General features: G+C 40.4%; 1 protein-coding gene across 1 annotated transcript in view; it reads right to left on the minus strand.

Moving 5' to 3' along the window:
* Positions 1-12659, minus strand: part of DSG4 (desmoglein 4) — a 38435-nt gene extending 25776 nt beyond the window's left edge. Inside the window, exons 1-3 of the mRNA XM_052660372.1 lie at positions 12638-12659; positions 5203-5225; positions 1391-1426 (exon numbers count right to left, since the gene is read on the minus strand). Of these exons, the coding sequence (XP_052516332.1) occupies positions 1391-1426; positions 5203-5225; positions 12638-12659 (81 nt within the window). The remainder of the gene's footprint in view (positions 1-1390; positions 1427-5202; positions 5226-12637) is intronic.
* Positions 12660-14386: the final 1727 nt, after the last annotated feature.

The raw sequence follows: 14386 nt of genomic DNA on the forward strand, positions 1-14386 counted from the left end.
GTATGGAGCTCATAGTATGTTCTAATGGGTAACAGGTGTGGCTTTTCTTTCCTCAATCTGTCCTCGCCATGAGGAGTCCTGCCCGCCTCGCCCTTCACTCTGCTGTGACCAGGTTTCCTGGTCTCCAGAGTGTAAAAACTGCAGTGTTCCATGTGAGTATATCCCCTGTGAAAAGAGCTTTGTGCTGGTGAGTGTGCTCAGCTAAGAGTGGGAAGGGATTTTTTTCTCCTCTCTTGATAAGGACCCTGGCCTGAGTAAGCATCCAAATAGATTAGCGCAGGATTAGAAGGGATATTTTAGCTGAGTTGATGGTACCTGCAGTAATCCCATTGACGTCTAGATGGCTTCTCAGAGTTGTCTGTCTGTATCTCTGCTTGCTATATGTTTTTCTCTTTGTAGTCTTATGTTGCTATTGTTGGAGGATATTTAAGAATTTTATAGTTAAAGAATTTATATGGGAGGTGAGAGGCAGGCTCAAAAGGGAGGGGACATATATATAGAACCTGTGGCTGATTCATGTGACGTATGGCAGAAACCAACACAATATCATAACAATTATCCTTCAATTAAAAATAAATAAAGAAGAAAATAATTTAGAAATATTACTACCTGCATGTTTGTATACATGTGTACTTATGTGTAGAGATTTTTAACAGTAATGCCTAATATATTTATAAAGATGTGGATAAGTGTGTTTGCTTTAATCAAGACTTTATCTAATTACCACTTTGGGGAAAGAAATCAGTGAATGGAATTTATCCTTTCAAGAATCAAAGAATTTTTCATTTTTCCCCCATTTTGATGCAACTTCCGTTTGATACAAGTGTTCCCCTGTTTGCAACAGAGATTTGGAAACTAATTTTATTTTTTCAAAGGTTTGAGATCATCATAATAGAAATTTAACTACTGAAATAAGGTCCTGCTGGAGATAGAGGACAGTAGCTTTATATGCTGAGTCCTGCTCTAACAATCTGCACCAGATTCTCTGTTGTTTTATTTAGTTGCGATTACGTATTTTTTCCTTTTGTATCTTTTACTCATCGATTTACTGTCAGTTGTCTTCTTGCTGATGTAACTGTCGAAAAAATCCTCTTCCCACTCTAATTTGTAGTTTTGCTTCTTTTTCTTTGATTGAGGTTGGAAAATGTATAGATAAGCTGATGGTATAGTTTGATAAGTAGGAGTTACTACACTAAGCTGTCACAAACCATGGCTAAATGCATGGCTATTGAGGAATATAGGTTTTACCATTGCTATTTCAATTTGGAAGAAGTTCTTTCTCTTATCTTTTATCTCAACTATTATGGTTTCTGATTTTTGATATATGATGCATTAGAAAATTCAGTTTTCTTTTGTTTTTAAATTGAAAAATAGTTTTCTTATACATTACCTCAACAACAAATTCACTGTTTATTTCCAGCACCACCTGTTACGGAAGGTAAAATATAAGCATGAATTTTCATAATTTAAAGGAAGCAGTACCAGAAAAGCATTGACAGTGTTTTTATTAATTCATTTGTTAAATACTATTTTGTTAATAATATGGAATAAACATGGGTGATGCAAAATACAGGCTTTTTGCCCTCTAAAGGCTTAACTTTTAGGGAAGACATAATTTTAACTTAAAGCAAGGCAGGTTAGGATACATGCTTCAACATAGATACTGATGGGCTCAGTGAAAGGACAGAGTGGACCACTCAAGTTATCAAGGTGAATCCTGGGAAAGACTCATAGGAGAGGAGGCCATTGAAAGGGTCTGTAGGATGAACCTGCTTTGATTAGAGGAATTGATGGGGAAGAAAATTTTCGCAAGAGGAAAACACAAGTACAGTTGTAAAGGCACTGTTTTAGAGGATGTTCTGGAAATGGTAAATAATTTTCAGTCAGTTCAGTTCAGTAGCTCAGTCACGTCCGACTCTTTGTGACCCCATGAAGCGCAGCATGCCAGGCCTCCCTGTCCATCACCAACTGCCGGAATCTACCCAAACGCATGTCCACTGAGTTGGTGATGTCATCCAACCATCTCATCCTCTATCATCCCCTTCTCCTCCTGCCCTCAATCTTTCCCACCATCAGAGTCTTTGCCAGTGAGTCAGCTCTTTGCATCAGGTGGCCAAAGCACTGGAGTTTCAGCTTCAACATCCGTCCTTCCAGTGAATACCCAGGACTGATCTCCCTTAGGATGGACCGGTTGGATCTCCTTGCAGTCCAAGGGACTCGAGGAATTAGAGGAAATGATGAGGAGGGATGGGCAACAAGGCTTAGATGTGAGCTTGGCGCTGGATCATGAAGTTTTATATGCCAGACTCAAGAATCACCAGTCTATGTCCGATGCAGGCTACAGCATGCTTGGGGCTGGTGCACGGGGATGACCCAGAGGGATGTTGTGGGGAGGGAGATGGGAGAGGGGTTCATGTTTGGGATCGCATGTACACCCATGGTGGATTCATGTCAGTGTATGGCAAAAACAATACAGTATTATAAAGTAAAATAAAGTAAAAAAAAAAAAAAGAGTCTAGACTTTATTGGGTAAGAGATCGGGAGTGATGAGAACATGATTTTTAAAACATGTCATTGATACAAAGAGGAGATTACAAGGAGAAAGCACTTGAACTTGACACCCTTAGATAGCAGTTGCTTAGGTAAGACATAGAACATGAACATCAGTGCTAAGGTGGCACTGGGAAGGAGAGAGGATGGATGCTTGTGGGCTGTGGGGCAAGAGAGAGAGGAAGAGTCACGTGATTCTGGTGACGTGAGTGAGGCTTTCTTGGAGAATTGAGGTTCTATTATAGAAACAGAAAATTCAGCAGGAGATTATCATTGCAGGAAAATGGTGACCTAAGTTTGTTTTAGGTCCCTGGTGGCTCAGATGGTAAACCATCTGCCTACAATGCGGGAGACCTGGGTTCGATCCCTGGGTTGGGAAGATCCTCTGGAGAAGGAAATGGCAACCCACTCCAGTACTCTTGCCTGGAAAACCCCATGGATGGAAGAGCTTGGTAGGCTACAGTCCGTGGGGTCGCAAAGAGTCGGACACGACTGAGCAACTTCACTTACCTTACCTAAGTTTGTTTTATTTGTTTGCAGTGGGTTTCTGAAATTTGGAGTAGATATAAAAGCTATATGTGTGTGTGTACCCAGTCGCGTCTGACTCTTTGCAACCCCATGGACTGTAGCCCACCAAATTCCTCTGTCCATGGGATTCTCCAGGCAAGAGTGCTGGAATGGGTAGCTGTTCTCTTCTCCAGGAAATCTTCCCAACCCAGGGATCAAACCCACATCTCTTGAATTCCTGAATTGGCAGGCAGATTCTTTACCAAGTATGCCACCTGTACAAGTAGAATTTATCCAACAGGAGTGCTGTTTAAAGTTGAAGGAAATGAGGCTATGACTTGAAACAGTTTAAGATAAAAGAAGTAGGCAGGGATTGGAATCTAATGGGAACTGCTTGTGCAGAGGTCAGGAGGAAGAAGTCTGAAAACAGAGGGCACCCAGAGACTAACAGCAAAGAGAGGTCAAGGGATCAGGGCTGTGAGTGTACAGCAGATTCTGTTAGTGTGGGAATGCTAAGAAGGGATAGGGGTTGTGGTCCTTGCGGTGGAGGGTTGGAGAGGATGTGTAATTCAGAAAGGAAAAGAAGTTGGGTAAGTAGGTTAAGGAGAAGTAGCCAAAGTGGAGTGAGTGGACTGGAGTGACAAGCTAGACAAAGAGGGGCTCTTCAGTAGTTTACGTGCCATAACAAGGACAAGGAGAATGGAGATGAGGACGTCAGGGGATCTAAAGTAGTCAGTCTTTGCTAACTTTTCCCAGGGGCATAAATCAAATTACAGGAGTCAAGAAATAAGTTATTGAGAAAAATGGAAATAGCAATGATAGATTACATTTTCAAGTTCAGAGATTTTTAAAGTGTGAGGTGCAGTGAGGATTTAACTAGATCCAGGCATATGCTGGGACACAGTCTACAGGGAGAGGAAATGGGATTGTGGAAAAAGAGTCATAGGAAGAGAAAGGAAATGGAGGGGGAGAAGGGTGAAGAAATCAGAGAGTAGTTACTACTGTGACTGAGAAAATTGTGCTGTTCTTATTCACTCAGTTGTGTCCAGCTGTTTGAGACACCACAGACTGTAGCCCTCCAGGCTCCTCTGTTCATGGGATTTCCGAGGCAAGAATACTGGCGTGAGTTGCCATTCCCTTCTCCATGGGATCTTTCCAGCCCAGGGATAGAAATCACGTCTCCTGCTTTGGCAGTTGGACTGTTTGCCACTGAGCCACCAGGGAAGCCCTGGTTGAGAGAATGGGCATGGCTGAATGAGGACTGTGGGTGAGAGAGACCCAGATACGAGGAAGACTGTTTCTCCTTTTGAAACAGAAGAGCAAAAGGATACAATGAAGAGAGAAAATCATTTGGAGGTGTAATTGGGTGAAAATTACACACATACCTACTCCATAGTTCTGAACAATTGGAGTGAGCAGGCGTGGGGAGGGCTACATGAGACTGTCAAAGACCTCTGGAATCTGCCAGAGGGGAGGTGACAGGAAGCCAGCCCAACAGCCCAAGTCAGAGAGGAGCGGTAGGCCCACCTAGCATTCTTGAAATGATCATTCCTTCATTGTGCATTTGTTCTGTGCCTTTTCTAGCAGTGCTTGACAGTCTGGGGGAGAGTGGACAAAGAATACAAGGGCTGTCCTGGCTTTGGGGATTGTTGTCAAGAACAGAGCAGAGATGCAGGGAGGGGATCAGACACGACTGTGAACTCCAGAGAGTCAGTGAACTGAGACCAGAGAGCCTGGGACTGGTGGAGGGGGGCAGAGTAGATTTTGCAGGTGTGAAATGGGGCTGTAAGAGGGAGTGTAGGGTGGGGATTTGGAATGACAGCTGAGTCCAGAGAGGGTAAAACACGGATGAGAAATTTGGTAGTAGGGCCCAGTATTTCCTTTTAACTTACTTTCTCACTCATGTGTACTTTTATTAGACATAGTAAAATATCTAGACCTGGGAAGAAAGTTTATTATTGAACAGAAGATGGTTTTAATTGGTTGCATAAGATCTCTTATTCCATAGTTAATATTGCCTTTTGGGGACTTCCCTGATGGTCCAGTGATTAAGAATCCACCTTCCATTGCAAAGGATGCAGGTTCGATCCCTGGTCGGGGAACTAAGATCCCACATGCTGAGGGGCAACTAAGCCACTGAGCCACAACAAAGATCCAAAGTATCACAACTCAGACCCAACATAGCCAAATAAATAAATAAATAGTTTTTTTTTAAAATATTGCTTTTTGGGAGTTAGGTATTCTTTTTGTTAGAAAGATAAATGATTCTGGAAGGTCTAAGAAAGTAAAAAAATCACACAGTATACTACTACTTGGAAATCACCATGGTTGATATTTGGAGAAATTCTTCCAGGACTTTTTTTTTTTTAACACATATACAAGTTGTAATTTTTTTAACCAAAAAGAAATCATATTATAACATGCCATTTGATAATTTGTTTTTTGCACTGATTATTGGGGTAAAATTCCATGTCAGTGAATACATAAAGACATCGTATATTTTGAAGGTTGCCTTATGTATCACTTTAATAGATGTCTTCCATTCAGGGCATCAGGATACTAGGATAACAGAGAACTGACAGGTTCTGTGATTTAGATTCCCCCTTGTCTCTCTTCTCTCTCTCCTCTGCTTCTCCTCCTTTTTTCTCTCTCCTTTGATATTCTCTTCCACCTATTCCTCTCATCCTACCTGATGTTGTCTTAGGTTTGACTGAGAATCAGGCTAGCCTCAGTATCCTGCTTCCTCTCTGAGCTATAATCAACCCAGTAACCTAATTTTAACTGGAAGATAGTGAGAGTGAGTCCTAGTGGGGTTCTGCTCATAACTCAGTCAGTGATGTGGCAGTAATTTTCCACTGTATCCACCCTAGTTTCTGCGTACTTAAAAGTCTGCCAGGTTAATATTGGATGTGTGTGGTATGAAAACACCCTCTGGAGGATGGACCCAAATTACTGACTCTTTTTGTTAATTAATTAAGCAGGAGGCTATTAAACGGGTGGCTCTGATGCTCTGGTGTTGAGGCAAGCAAACTAAAATCTAAGCCTGTTAATGCCTCAAGGATAGCTGTGCACAGAGAGTCCAGTAGGCTTTAGGCTGTGCTTGTGTGTGTGCTCAGTTGCTTTAGTTGAGCCCAACTCTTTGCAACTCCATGGAGTGTAGCCCCCCAGGCTCCTTTGTCCGTGGGATTCTCCAGGCAAGACTACTGGAGTGGGTTGCCATGCCCTCCACCAGGGTATCTTCCCAGGGATCGAACCTGTGCCCCTTGCATCTCCTGCAGTGCAGGTCTTTACTCACTGAGCCACCTGGGAAATCTCAGGCTTTAGACGGCAGCACCAATAATTTCCTAACTTTGCTTTTGCTTTTTCTCTGTAAATGCTTTCCCCCAGCCTCTGTGGGCAGAGTGTTTCTAACTGCTTACAGTTTGGTGATACCTGATTCGAATCAGTTTTTGTTCAAATAAATTCTAAAATTTTAATATGTTTTAGTTTATCTTTTAACAATTCATTTACTCAATGCCTAAAACTTCTCTTGAATCACCTGATATTATTTTGCCGAATTGCCCTGGTTTTGCTTAAACCTTACTGTCACATAATTATTCTTCTGACTGGGAGAATATTGATGTTTGTGTTGAACTATTCCTAATACTGTCTTAAAGAAATCTTCAGAAATTTTTTCTTATGTGGCCCTAATGTTTTTTTAAAAATCATGTGCTTCTTCAAAATTTTCTAAAAAATTTAACTTAATTTTTTGTTTTAATTTATTAAATAAATAATTTAATTTAATTAGACAATTAATTAATTAACTTAATTAATTTAACAAAAAGAATCAGTGCTTTGGGTCCATCCTCCAGCAGGTATTTTCATACCACACACATCCAATATTAACTTTGCAGACTTTTAAGTAGGCAGAAACTAGGGTGGATACAGTGGAAAACAACCTAAGACATCTAAAAAATTTCATCATGAGTTTAAATAGCTGTAAAGGATGGAATTTAAGAATATTGTAAAAGTTGATATTTTGAAATAAAACTGTTACACTACTTTTTAAATATAGCCAGTAGAATCCAAAAGTTGCAGTCATTTGATGCCAAAGAACCCATCAGCAAAATGAAAAGACAAGTACTCAATGGGAGAAAACATTTGTAAATGATATGACCAATGAGTCAATATCCAAAATATGTAAATAGCTCATACAAGGCAACATCAAAACCAAAACCCAATTGAAAAATGCAGAAGACCTGAATAGTCACTTATCCAAAGGACATTCATATGGCCAACAGGTACTTGAAAAGATGTGCAGTATCATTAATCACAATGAAATGAGAAATGCAAATTAAAAACCGTAATGAAATATCAAGTAACACCTGTCAGAAGGACTATCATCAAAAAGACCACAAATAACAAATGTTGGCGACGATATGGAGGAAAGGGGACCTTAGTACACTGTTGATAGAAGTGTAAATTGGTTCAGCCACAGTGGAACAAAATGTGGAAGTTTTTCAGAAAACCAAAAATAAAACTATCATATGACCCAGAAATGCCACTCCCAGTCTCTGTGCCCTAGTTGATGAGTTTCCTGTCTTCCTTTTTTTTCTCTGGAGGTCCTTACAATAAATGGTGTTAACTTTAGTAACCTGAATAGGACCTTTTCTAGCAATGTAAAAGTGCCAAGGAAATTAAAATGTATGTGCCTATGCTAATCTCCAAGAGTATGATGAAGACTCAGATGGGGTAAAGAGCTCACAGGTTAAAAGAGGGAGGAAAACAAACGAGAAAAGATACCGGAATATCATACACGTTGTAAAAGAAGGTTACAACATTGGCTCATTTCGGGAAAGGGGTCCGTTTTGGAACTGTAGATTGAGTTTGGGACATGTGATATTGGGTTCAATTCCACTGTACCCCTTATGGTACATTTATGAATCATTTATGCCCCCAGTTTTATTTATAAAATGAGGATATCTCTATTTATCTTTCAGGGTTTTTGTTATGTGTGTGAATTAACTCTGTTACCTGTAAGATGTTTTGCTAGTGGAAGGTGGTGAAATGGGATGGCAGTGACAGAGCAAATACCAGAGACCAACCCCTTGGTTGTCTCAATTTTTAACCCTCAAACTCACTTTGAAACTCACAGCCCCATTGAAGTTGCCTGTTGCATATAAGTGGGAAATACGGTAAAGTGACTTGGTAAGAAAGACAAATTAGAAACTAAACCCATGCATTCATTCACAAAGTTTTATAGACAAAATATTATGTGACATGCATTATCTTTTGTGTACAAGTTCCAACCTTTTATGATGTGTATATTTCAGGGAGAATAATAGGATATGTAATATTTTCTAGCCAACTAATTTTTGGCAAATTGCTGGAGTTTTTTCTGGGTCTAGTTTTCTTTTAAAATACTTTCTAGTAGAGGGAAAATGATGATTTTATATATGATATGGAGAATCTAAGTCATTACATGTGCTGATTGCAGTGTTGAAATACATATTACTGTTTCATACTGAGTGTATTTCAAGCAGTAGCCACAGAATAAGGCTATTTTTCACCTATATAACTTATCTTTTTGAAGTCAGTTTTCGAAGTCATTTGCACACCTAGGACCAATTTATTAATAAGCAGTTCTCCCCTGAATAAGACTTGTAAAAATAATTGAGGAAAGCAATTGCTGTTCTGAGGGAGATGCCAAGTTCAAGCCTAATTATACCACTTTTGTTTGTAATTGAAGGTATATTAAGTAGTGGCATTTTCGTTTGGAAGCCATATAATTTTCTGTGTAGAAAGGCAGGCCAAACATTTCTCAGGCAGGTAATATCTGAAGGTTTCACTCCAGTCCCTCCTCTGACAACTTTGTCATCAGAGTTGCTCTCTGTGAGTGGAGAATTCCAACCTCGATCCCAAGTGGGAAAGAAAAGGAAACATCACTGCAGCTCAAACAACAGGTTCATTCCTTTACAAGGATTCTTCTCTGGATGCTTAAGTATAGACAAGAGTCATCCAGAAGTTCTCTAAAAAAGAGAAATGTCTTTGAAAGAGGGAGAACATCATAGAGTCTCAAGAGCCATGAAATATTTTGAGAGCAGGACTTTTATGCTACAACTGGACAGGGAGATATTATTTAGAAGGCTATTAAAATTGTAGGTCATGCTAGGGTAATAGAGAGATATCTTGTTGTTGTTTAGTCAGTTAGTCGTGTCCAACTCTTTGCGACCCTGTGGACTGTAGTCTGCTAGGCTCCTCTGTTCGTGGGATTTCTCAGGCAAGAATGCTGGAGTGGGTTACCATTCCCTTCTATAGGGAATCTTCCCAACCCAGGGGTAGAACCCATGTCTCCTGCCTTGCAGGCGGATTCTTTACCACTGAACCACTAGGGAAGCTCTGATATATCATAGAATGGAACATTTATTTTTTTAGTTCATCATGAAGTCTGCAGGTATTTGAAGGCAAAAATACATTTTTTCCCACTGAGGGGGTTAAAATGTATAATTTCTTAGCCATTTATATTAACAAAAAATAATAAAGATGAGGTTTGCTTCTATGTAACCTTTGGTGTGATGAGGACATTTTTTAATGCTCTATAACAAGCAGTACTTATACCAGTCATTTAAGGCTGTCTAGGGAAAAGTCTCTGATGCTGGGAGGGATTGGGGGCAGGAGAAGAAGGGGACGACCGAGGATGAGATGGCTGGATGGCATCACAGACTCGATGGACATGAGTCTGAGTGAACTCTGGGAGTTGGTGATGGACAGGGAGGCCTGGCGTGCTGCGATTCATGGGGTTGCAAAGAGTTGGACACGACTGAGTGACTGAACTGAACTGAACTGAGGGTATTCTGTTTAATACAAGTAAAAAAACCAAATCAGATAATGGGTTTTTTTTCTTCCCTTCTAGCTTATACTTCTAGAAATTTTCCTGTCAATTATATAAATAAAAACAGAATTCTGTACCACATATCAGAATAGCATTGTTTTAAGTGAGAGATTGATAAGTTAGTTCTAAATATGTTTCAAAATCTTGATGCTTGTTTTCAGCTTACAGTGAGATAGTATCTATATGCTTTGCCACCAACCCTTCTGGTACTCTCCAAGAACCAGAATATTTTATTGTAATGTTTACAGTTTATATATAGCACAAATGATCACCATAGGTGTATGAAAATTCTTATCTGATAAAAGCTATGTGGCTGTTTTTAATGATTTTATCAACTTGGTAAAATATATCCTCTCACAGCTAATAACTGCCCTGCCTTAAGGTGATTCCTTCCTAATAAAACCTATAGTAGCAGTGTTACTTGCTCAGTCGTGTCTGACTCTGTGACCCCAGGGACTGTAACTCACCAGGCTCCTCTGTCCTTGGGATTCTCCAGGCAAGAATACTGGAGTGGGTTGCCATTTCCTTCTCCAGAGGATCTTCCTGATCCAGGGATTGAACCCAGGCCTCCTGCATTGCAGGCAGATTCTTTACCATCTGAGCTATAGAGAAGTCCAATAAAACATATAATTCAAAATAAAAAAAAAAAAACTTATGTAATTCATAGCATGACTTTTAGCTTTAGATTCTACAACCGAAGTTATGAAAATAATATTCAGGAGCCAGTTATGATTTGCAGAGTTTCTGCACTGGAAGAAACTTGGTGACATCATGTCTAACTGTGTGTCCAGATGTGGGGCACAGTGAGGCCTTGTGAGGCTGGGTGCCTTGGCCAAAGGCACGCAGCCCCTTTGAGGGGAAGCTGTGACTCAACCTTGGGGCTTCTGAGTCTCAGTTCAATATTGACTGCACCTTCCCACCCTGGTTTGTTTTATAGAAGTACATGATGAGCAGCATCCTTAGAAAGAAGATGCCAAAGACTCCTGTGGTATAATGAAACACCCTCTTGTATTGTAGAGTTTGGGGGTACCTTTTATAGGTTAAGTCAGTCAAAATCTTGCTTAAAGTACTTTTTGTGGTAGATGACACAGAGGACCGTCTCTGAGAGGCTGCCACACCCTCGTTAGTGTAAGCTGCAGTGATGCTCCAGAGAGCCTTTGATTTAGTTCATGAAAAAAGGTCAGAGTTCAGGTTCAGGAAATGAAAGATAACTTGTTGTTTAGTCACTAAGTCGTGTCCGACTCTTTGTGACCCCATAGACTGTAACCCTCCAGGCTCCTCTGTCCATGGGATATCCCAGGCAAGAATACTGGAATGAGGTACCATTTCCTCCTCCAAGGAATCTTCCTGACCCAGCGATCAAACCCAAGTCTCTTGCATCGCAAGTGTATTCTTTACCATTGGGGCTTCCCTGGTGGTTCAGATGGCAAAGAGTCTGAATACATTTCATGGGGTTGCAAAGAGTCGGAAATGAATGAGTGACTAACACTTTCATTTTGCTTGCTCAGTGGCCACTGGGAAGCCCGAAAGACAAGTAGGCATGCCTGTTTTCCACAGCATCTATAATATTGTATTGATTGTCCTTAAACATTTTTTGAATTTATTCCAATGTTGAAACATGCTAGAAGTTTCTACTTCCCAGTTCCAAAAGTTATTAATTGATACGTTAAGGGATCTATTAGAAATGCAAGTCTTTAAGTCTATCACCATTATTAAGAAATGTAAAACACAATACTTTAGTGGGGAGTAGGGAGAAATTTGGGTGTCCCTCGTGGCTCAACAGTGAAGAATCCACCTGTAGTGCAGGAGCCACAGAAGATGCGAGTTTGATCCCTGGGTCAGAAAGATCCCCTGGAGGAGGGCATGGAAACCCACTTCAGTATTCTTGCCTGCAGAATCCCATGGACAGAGGAGCATGGTGGGCTACTGTCCATAGGGTCGTAAAGAGTCGGACATAAGTGAAGTGACTTAGCATGCAGGCATGCTGGGAGAAATTTAGTATCAAAAACTCCAAAATTACTAAGGATAATAAATCAATACTACCAAAAAGAGATCCTGAGAATCTGGAATATAATACTCTTTCAAGATCAAGAGAAGAAAGATGAACTCTTCAGTTAACAATATTGTCATAAAACATGCTGTGCATAGAGGAATAGGAGGCAAAATTTAGTGCTCAAAAGTCACCTTTAAACTCTTGATACATGCAATCAGTTTGTCTTACAGAAACAAAAAGTTTTTCTGAGTCAAAATATGCAGATAACCCACAGAAGTGTAACAAGAGGTCATACTGATGATTCTTGATTTCCGTTAAAGATAAAGTCAGAATGTTCCCTCTTCCTTTAGTGGAATAAATGAACAGTGATCATTACAGCAGGGCATTGCAGTTCTATTTGGAGTTTTTCAGTTTACACATATTTTTCAAAAATTGTCATTTTGTACTCTGTCTTCCAAGCTCAGAGAATGGAATGTTCTACCGGTGTTCCCTTCCAAGCTTGGACTGTGTGCCCTTTGGCAGCGTCGGGCTCCTGCACCACTTTTGAAGTTCATAGAAACGTGAACTGCGGAAGGACAGTGCCTGCCAGACCAACTGTACAGTGATTCCTTATCTTCCCCGCTTGGCTGCTTTCTGCCCTTTTGAGCTGACATTCACATGAGTCTCATATAACACCACTGCCTGAGAATAGGGTGGAAATCATTTACCAAGCTTACGTTGCATCACCACTGCTGACATTCCTGGGGGACTGAGGTGCAGCCAACTATAGGTATTTGGCTTTATTTGCTTGGGAAAAAAAAACCCCTACAATTTCCAACAATTCTTTTCTATCTTTCCACTTATTTTTTAACTGTTTTGACCGAATTGTTCTGTCACTTGACCAATAATAGATTTAAGTCTAGTCTAATCTAACTTATTTTATTCTCAAATAGACTTTTCTAGTTGAATTGACAGTTGTTTGGTGAATTAACTAACCTGATCTTTGTTCCTCTAAGGATCTGGTATTAGGAGCTGCCTAATCTCTTTCTAATGGGCCTCCTTAGTGGTTCAGTGATAAGGAATACACCTGCCAATGCAGGAGATGCGGGTTCCATCCCTGAGTTGGGAAGATCCCCTGGAGAAGGAAATGGCAACACACTCCAATATGCTTGCCTAGGAAATCCCATGGACAGAGGAGCCTGGCGGGCTACGATCCATAGGGTTGCAGAAGAGTCAGACACGACTTAGCGACTACACAACAACAGCAACAATCTCTTTGAAGGCTGGAATACTCACTATGCATTATGAGGGTTGGAGGAAAGTAATATAATATCCAAAATGCCATGTTTACACTGAAAAAATAGATCATGTAATTGTTCCCTTCTTGGACTGTAGGAATGCCTTAATAATTCCAGAAAGGGTTTCTCTTCATGGCATTCATTTTTCTTTAGTCATTTCTGAGGAAAAAATTCCTATGACTTAAATATTTTATAAGTAATTGCAGGCATAGTTAACATTCTTCCACATTGAAACAAACTCCCAGGGAAATAACTGTTTAAAAGAAATGGGGTTGATCGACTTTACTTCCCTAGAACCCATTTGCATTGAGAATTTTGACAGCAATCAGTCTGATTTAAGTCTAAGTAAAAGAAAATAGAAAAATAATTGCATTTCTGATTATAAATTATAAAAACATTCCAGAAGTTTATCTGAATTAGAGTCTGTCTCTGATGTCATTTAGGTCTAATTCAACCAGATTCTCACCCTGCTTCTCTATGGCATTTATCCAGCATGGAGAGTCCTTTGAAGTCCCAGAGGCTAGACTCATAGAACTCCCTTGGCAGGAAAAGGTTTAAAAATGGAGCAAATCCCAGGTAGAAAGTCCAAGGGCTGACCCAGGAGGCAAGGCCTCGGGTCTGTACTTCTTTCCCAGGCCTTTAGATTCTACTTACCGTTAAAATGATCAGAAGGCAAATGTTCCTGAAAAGGAGCCAGTCCATTCCTCTGGGTCTCTCTTGCACGGGCAGTGAGATTTGATTTGAGCCTGGTCCTCGTCCTGAATTTGGCTCTGGGAAATGTGCTTTGAAATGCCCTTCGAGGAGGGCCTGGGTGATGACTCTGCTGCTCTCTGGGCCAAGGGATGAAGATGTTCTATAATGACTCTGTTTCCCCACCCCGAACTCCTGGGCTGGCCTGAAGGACGGGCATTGCCTGGGTTCTGGGTAACAGCATAGACACACCTTGATTCTTATTGCAATGAAACCCTTTGTTGGGCACCAAAGAAAAACCCTACAGAGTGCGGACAAGATTTACAGGGAAGATACCCAATGAATAATAAATTACTCACAACATGAAAAATAATTAAAATGCTAGGGCCTGTCATCATGCTGAATGAAATTAGTAGGCTTCTTCTTACTGCCAACATTGTAAAAGCAAAATTACATATACTCACACACGTACATATACACACGCACATGTTCACTACA

The sequence above is a fragment of the Budorcas taxicolor genome, chromosome 22, assembly GCF_023091745.1.
Source record: "Budorcas taxicolor isolate Tak-1 chromosome 22, Takin1.1, whole genome shotgun sequence".
Lineage (NCBI taxonomy): Eukaryota > Metazoa > Chordata > Mammalia > Artiodactyla > Bovidae > Budorcas > Budorcas taxicolor.